At 48.4% G+C, this 7,025-nt stretch overlaps 1 protein-coding gene across 1 annotated transcript; it reads left to right on the top strand.

The window, feature by feature from the left end:
• The first annotated feature begins 3,851 nt into the window (after window positions 1-3,851).
• On the top strand, window positions 3,852-6,249 carry C6H11orf91 (chromosome 6 C11orf91 homolog). The gene is made up of 2 exons (XM_073350643.2): window positions 3,852-4,288; window positions 5,612-6,249. The coding sequence occupies exons 1-2, from the start codon at window positions 3,889-3,891 to the stop codon at window positions 5,698-5,700; spliced, it is 489 nt and encodes a 162-aa protein (XP_073206744.2). The 5' UTR covers window positions 3,852-3,888; the 3' UTR covers window positions 5,701-6,249.
• Window positions 6,250-7,025: the final 776 nt, after the last annotated feature.

Genomic DNA, 7,025 nt, shown 5'->3' on the forward strand with positions numbered 1-7,025 from the left:
TCAGTGCACTGTGGTTAGCTTCACCCTATGTGAATTTACTAATTGTGATATGGCCACAAGCCCTGAAGACCTTTCACCCACAGAACAGATACAACACTAAAATTTTCAGGCTTCCTATCCCATGGAAAAGGTTCGTCTCTCAGTATAGATTATCACCAAGACTGCCAATTACTGCCACATGATCTGTGGAGTATTGTTATGGGAACACCTGTTTACTGAGTTCAGGACTGAGATCACCAGACTGATTTCACACAGACCACCAACTTGCCATCTCATGTTAATGACATAATGACTCCAGATCTTGGAGTCCTTGAACTCCCAAAATTCCCACTGACATCAATGGGAGATTTATTTGCAGAAGAAATGCAATCTTGGGCCCACAGACATGTTCAACCTGGGTTCAATTTGAACAAGCAATCTAAAAGCGAATGCCACTATAATGTCATTACTAACTCCCTCCTGGTCCTCCCCCACCCTCAAAAATCCACTTCCCCCTATTCATGGGTGGGCCTAGGGATAGACAGCTAAAAGACTATTCTTTTAAGGCACTATACTGTTCAATAAGTAATTGCAAAAACGCTGCTTTCTGAGTCTATCATGCATCCTTGACAGGCAACATCACATTTTCAATAAAGGAAGTGTGCAGAAGATCCCTTGTCTCACTCCATGCACAGTTCTCAGGAGGCATGGAAGTTGTAGCAGGATTTGCTCCATATGCATTTGAGCGAATTTTAGTAGTTAGGTGCTACTGGTAACGATAAAGGATACAAAAGTAATTTTTAAGTTAAAAGTGTCCCTTTAAAGTACACTTTTACTAGGCATCCAGATGTTCTTGGGGCACTTGGTTAGCTGCTCAAAGACAGAAATAGGTCTCTTCTACAGACTAAATTTCTTTAACTTATTTCTGACACAAAGTGATCTGTAACAGTAGTGACTATCTATGGCCATTCTCTTCCAGAATTTAATCAATATACACCAGAATTGTTTCTGTGAGCATTATCCCTTTCAAGTTACTCTCCTCAGCGTCAGGCTGTGGCCTTGGAGGGACACACACAAGGTCTCTGTGAGGAAGTGATATTGGATGAAACACAGAATCTCATACCCATCAAATTTCTGTCAATATTGTTGATACTCATTTGTTGTAGGCCATTTATCGCTATCAGTAACTAAGTTCCATGGATATAGGGGCACCGTGGTTCCCAGCCAATGGGAGCTGTGGACCTGGCATTCAGGGTGGGGGCAGTACGCTTGAGCCCTGTGGCTGCCCCCGAGCCAGGGGGACATGCCAGCCCCATTTCCAGGAGCTGCACAGGGCAGGGAGCCTGCCAGCCCCACTACGCCGCCAATCAGACTTTTAACAGCCCGGCCAGTGAGCCGCCAGGGTCCCTTTTCAAAAGGGCGTTCTGGTCAAAAAACGGACACCTGGCAACCCTACCAGCAGGTCACTGAGAAAGCGGCGCTCTTGGCACCTGCTCCTTGACCCAGAGTTAGACTTGGCTAAACAGAGGAGCCCTGTGCCAGGCTGAGCTTTGGGGTTTCGGCCAGGGCAGGGGCCGGGAACAGCTTCAATGTCCAACCTGAAATGAAGCCTCCCCTCTCACAGCACAGGCACAAAGGGGCTCGACCCCCACGCAGGTGCCGCTGGCACCTCTGGGTCCAGTGCCTTTCTCCCCACAAAAAGAAAAGGAGGACTTGTGGCACCTTAGAGACTAACCAATTTATTAGAGCATAAGCTTTCGTGAGCTACAGCTCACTTCTTCAGATGCATATCGTGGAAACTGCAGCAGGCTTTATATATACACAGAGAATATGAAACAATACCTATTCCCACCCCACTGTCCTGCTGGTAATAGCTTATCTAAAGTGATTTCCAGCACAAATCCAGGTTTTCTCACCCTCCACCCCCCCACACAAATTCACTCTCCTGCTGGTGATAGCCCATCCAAAGTGACAACTCTTTACACAATGTGCATGACAATTAAGCTGGGCTATTTCCTGCATAAATCCAGGTTCTCACATCCCCCCCACCCCCATACACACACAAACTCACTCTCCTGCTGGTAATAGCTCATCCAAACTGACCACTCTTCAAGTTAAAATCCAAGTTAAACCAGAACATCTGGGGGGGGGGGGGGGTAGGAAAAAACAAGAGGAAACAGGCTACCTTGCATAATGACTTAGCCACTCCAAGTCTCTATTTAAGCCTAAATTAATAGTATCCAATTTGCAAATGAATTCCAATTCAGCAGTTTCTCGCTGGAGTCTGGATTTGAAGTTTTTTTGTTTTAAGATAGCGACCTTCATGTCTGTGATCGCGTGACCAGAGAGATTGAAGTGTTCTCCGACTGGTTTATGAATGTTGGACAGGCCTAACAAAGAAAATAACAGAACGCCACTAGCCGTCACCTTCAGCCCCCAACTAAAACCCCTCCAACGCATTATTAAGGATCTACAACCTATCCTAAAGGATGACCCAACACTCTCACAAATCTTGGGAGACAGGCCAGTCCTTGCCTACAGACAGCCCCGCAACCTGAAGCAAATACTCACCAACAACCACATACCACACAACAGAACCACTAACCCAGGAACTTATCCTTGCAACAAAGCCCGTTGCCAACTGTGCCCACATATCTATTCAGGGGACACCATCACAGGGCCTAATAACATCAGCCACACTATCAGAGGCTCGTTCACCTGCACATCCACCAATGTGATATATGCCATCATGTGCCAGCAATGCCCCTCTGCCATGTACATTGGTCAAACTGGACAGTCTCTACGTAAAAGAATAAATGGACACAAATCAGATGTCAAGAATTATAACATTCATAAACCAGTCGGAGAACACTTCAATCTCTCTGGTCACGCGATCACAGACATGAAGGTCGCTATCTTAAAACAAAAAAACTTCAAATCCAGACTCCAGCGAGAAACTGCTGAATTGGAATTCATTTGCAAATTGGATACTATTAATTTAGGCTTAAATAGAGACTTGGAGTGGCTAAGTCATTATGCAAGGTAGCCTGTTTCCTCTTGTTTTTTCCTACCCCCCCCCCCCTAGATGTTCTGGTTTAACTTGGATTTTAACTTGAAGAGTGGTCAGTTTGGATGAGCTATTACCAGCAGGAGAGTGAGTTTGTGTGTGTATGGGGGTGGGGGGGATGTGAGAACCTGGATTTATGCAGGAAATAGCCCAGCTTAATTGTCATGCACATTGTGTAAAGAGTTATCACTTTGGATGGGCTATCACCAGCAGGAGAGTGAATTTGTGTGGGGGGGTGGAGGGTGAGAAAACCTGGATTTGTGCTGGAAATCACTTTAGATAAGCTATTACCAGCAGGACAGTGGGGTGGGAATAGGTATTGTTTCATATTCTCTGTGTATATATAAAGCCTGCTGCAGTTTCCACGATATGCATCTGAAGAAGTGAGCTGTAGCTCACGAAAGCTTATGCTCAAATAAATTGGTTAGTCTCTAAGGTGCCACAAGTCCTCCTTTTCTTTTTGCGAATACAGACTAACACGGCTGTTACTCTGAAACCTTTCTCCCCACAGTTGCCCCCACCCCTGAATCCCTCTTCCCGGCTGGTGCCCTCACCCCCTGCCCCACCACCTGGTGCCCCTTCCCCCTAGGCCTCCCACCGAGCGTGGCCAATTCTGGTTGGACGCATTCCTGGAGATTTCATCACGAGGTGATTCCAGGAGTGGCCGGGAGTCTCCAGGAGAGTTGGCAACCCGACTCCCACCCCATCGCCCTCAGCTACTCTGCCCCTCCCCCTTGCCCCCATCCGCCCCACTCTCCCCTTCCCCCCCCTCCCGCCCCCCAGGCTCCACCGCCGTTCCACCGTCGCCAGGGCAGCGGCGGTTGGCCGGGGTCGGCGGCGCCATGAGCCAGCAGCCGCAGCAGCGGGCGCCGCGGCCCCTGTACTTCCCGTCCCTCTACGACCGCGCCGCGCCCAGCGCCGCCCCGCTGGCGGACTGCGGCCTCTGGCGGAAGCTCTTCGTGCCCCTGCGGGGGGGCGCGGCCGGGCCCCAGCGGCCCCCTCCCGGCCTGGGCCCCCCTCCTGCCGCCGCCCGCAGCTGCCCGCGCCCCTGGCCGGCCGGGCTGGCCCCCATCCGCTACGAGCCGCTGCGCTTCTTCTGCCCCGCGGCCGACAGCGGCGCCGCCCCGCGAGGCCCCGGGCAGCAGCCGCCGCCGCCGGACGGGGAGATCTGCGAGCTGGGCATCCGCCTCAAGGAGCTGGAGCTGCTGGCGCTGACCGGGGACGGCTCCGACCCGCAGCAGTGTGCGTGTGCGGGCAGGGCCGGCCCGGAGCGGGGCTGCTACCCCCGGCCCGGGCCCGCTAAGCCACCCACAAGCTACCCTCGCCTGCTGCCCAGAGCACGAGCACAGGCCCCCGCCGGGCCTGGCCCCCAGTGCCCCGCCCAAATCCTCTGGATCAGGGCGGGTCCTGGGCTGCAGCGGTCCCTGCCCACTAGCTGAGGCATGGGCACCGTCCCCAGCCCTAAGCACCCCTCACTCACTCCCTTAGTCCCCACATGAGGACCCCCCAGGGCAGGGGCCTGGACCTTCCGCCCCATTCTTTGGGCAGGAGTATTCGTATCTCGATCCCTGGACAGGCACATCTCTGCATCCGTGCCCTTAAAGGAGCTGTCTCCCTACGGGCTACCCTTATGTCCTTAATCAGGCCAGCACCTTGTGAACAGACTGCATGCAACTTCCCAGCCTCACAGCCTTAGATGGTTTGAGAGGTGCTCAGGATTGCTCCCACCTCTGAAAATGCTCATGCTGGCCAGAAAAACGGAGTAGAGGTAGAAACAAAATGGTGGCTTTTTTCCCTCCTGTGAAAAATGGCATTTCCCTTTATTGAATGTAGAGGGACAGATGGAAGGAAAGTTACCTTGCTCTTACAGGTTTCAGAGGGGTAGTAGTGTTAGTCTGGATCAGCAAAAAACAACAAGTCGTCCTTATGGCACCTTAGAGACTAACAAATGTATTTGGGCATGAAGAGCTGAACAGGCCCTAGCACTGGTACTGGGATATAGAAGCACTCAGCAGATCACTACTGAAACCAGCATAGGTCAGTAGTGACCTGATGTTGAAGGCTAGTGGTGAAATGCCTTTGGCGTTTTCATTTCAGTTCCAAGTGAGCAAAATGTCCACAGGAAAGGAACAACACAGAAACATGGCTGATACCATTTTTGGCAGTCTCAGCAGAGAAGCCAATCATTGATTGGACATGAAGATTCTCATCTCTTCCCCCAAGCAGAATCACATTAGCAGGAAAATCTGAAGTCTTTCAGGAGATCTAAAGTCACACAAAAATTAAAAAGAAAATTTAAATCTATAAGATACAAAACCTCTAAAATATCTAAAAGAAGCTGTAACATGTAACTTTAATTCAATTACTTTACCTAAGAGCAAATTAATGGATTGTGTGTGTCAAAATAGTGGATACCTTTTTCCACTTTAGTATATGATTATCTTCAGTGAGTTGTAGTGGTTTACTGAATTTCACATGAAAGTGAGAGTTCTTTTATGAAAATATTTTGTATTTACATTTTTAAGTAGTAGAGACAAATTAATGTTCTGTTCCATTCCTTTCTAGATAAGCTTTTGAAGGCACTAAAAGATGAAAAAGTTCAAGGCATAAAGACAAGACAGAATCTGAAAAAACAGACACCTACATCATCATAAGGATTATTTCAGTTAGCTGTTCTATCATTATGTTACCTTACAGCTCTGTAATGGACTCTGTGTGATATATTATTTTACTGATTATATGCTATTCAGTTATATTGCCAAGTTAGAAATTTACAGTATATATTCTCTACTTGGCTTTTTGTACTTTATTTGTCCAATACTGAACGTGTCAAATACACAATACTTCTTTTGGGGTATTAATCTTTATAAGATAACTTGAATATTAATATATGTTTGGTTTACCCTAATAGCAGTGAGAAAAAAAGAAAAAGTGACATCTTGCTTATGTTTCAGGATGAGAGCTGATCTTGATCACCTGGTTACAGCTTTACAAAATTGACGAGGTATATTATTGAAGACAAAGGGGATGGATATTGCCTTCCTCAGAAATATCAGGAATTTAACACTGCTGGAGGCAGGATACTAGTCCAGTGACCCAGCATGGTAAAATCGTATGTTCTTATGACAGAGAAAGCACAATAATTTTAAGATACCATGCAGTTCCCCAAAATATATTAAAATACATACTAAGAACAAGAAACTTTTCCCCAGTGTCTCTCTGATGTACAATATGATGCAATAGCTGAGCTTATCTAACTCCCCACAAAAATATCATCATCACCTCCTTCCATCCTAGCCTGTCTTGTTCCCCAGCATGACCCATTTCTCACTAACTGGTTCATGGGCCTAGGACCAACAGACAGCAATGTAAGGATTTCAGGGTGCAGGTAGATGTGGGTTTGCATTAGAAGGAAGACAGCACCCCATTTTCCACAGTGATTACCGTAAAGCAGTGGTTCCCAAATTAGGGGCACCACTCGTTCAGAGAAATCTCCTGGTGGGCCAGGCTGGTTTGTTTACCTGCTGCATCCGCAGGTTCGGCCAATTGCAGCTCCCAGTGGCTGAGGTTCACTGTTCTCGGCCAATGAGAGCTGCAGGAAGTGGTGTGGGCCGAGGGACGTGCTGGCCGCCACTTCCCACAGCCCCTATTGGCCTGGAGCGGCAAACCACAGCCACCAGGAGCTACGATTGGCTGAACCTGCGGATGCGGCAGGTAAACAAACTGGCCTGGCCCGCCAGGGGCTTTCCCTGAACAAGCGGCACCCCTGGTTTGGGAACCACTGTCCTAAAGCCTAGGAATTTGGTCAATTCCTAGATGACTTATAATAGCAGGTTTTTCTTTTCCTGAAAAGCCAGTCCTCTTGGATCTAACATGGGACAGGTTCTTTTATACTAATTTCAGTATTGCGTTCCATCTGCGCTCAAAATACATCTTTCATATAGTGTGGAGCATAATGTTATCCATAAGGGGAGGGAGA

Source organism: Lepidochelys kempii, chromosome 6 (assembly GCF_965140285.1).
Source record: "Lepidochelys kempii isolate rLepKem1 chromosome 6, rLepKem1.hap1, whole genome shotgun sequence".
Lineage (NCBI taxonomy): Eukaryota > Metazoa > Chordata > Testudines > Cheloniidae > Lepidochelys > Lepidochelys kempii.

Bases quoted from the DNA above. Each gene is read 5' to 3' on its own strand.
- C6H11orf91 (XM_073350643.2), top strand. From the start codon at position 3,889: ATGAGCCAGCAGCCGCAGCAGCGGGCGCCGCGGCCCCTGTACTTCCCG. The intron at 4,289-5,611 runs GTGCGTGTGCGG...ATTCCTTTCTAG, and splicing joins CGGCTCCGACCCGCAGCAGT to ATAAGCTTTTGAAGGCACTA.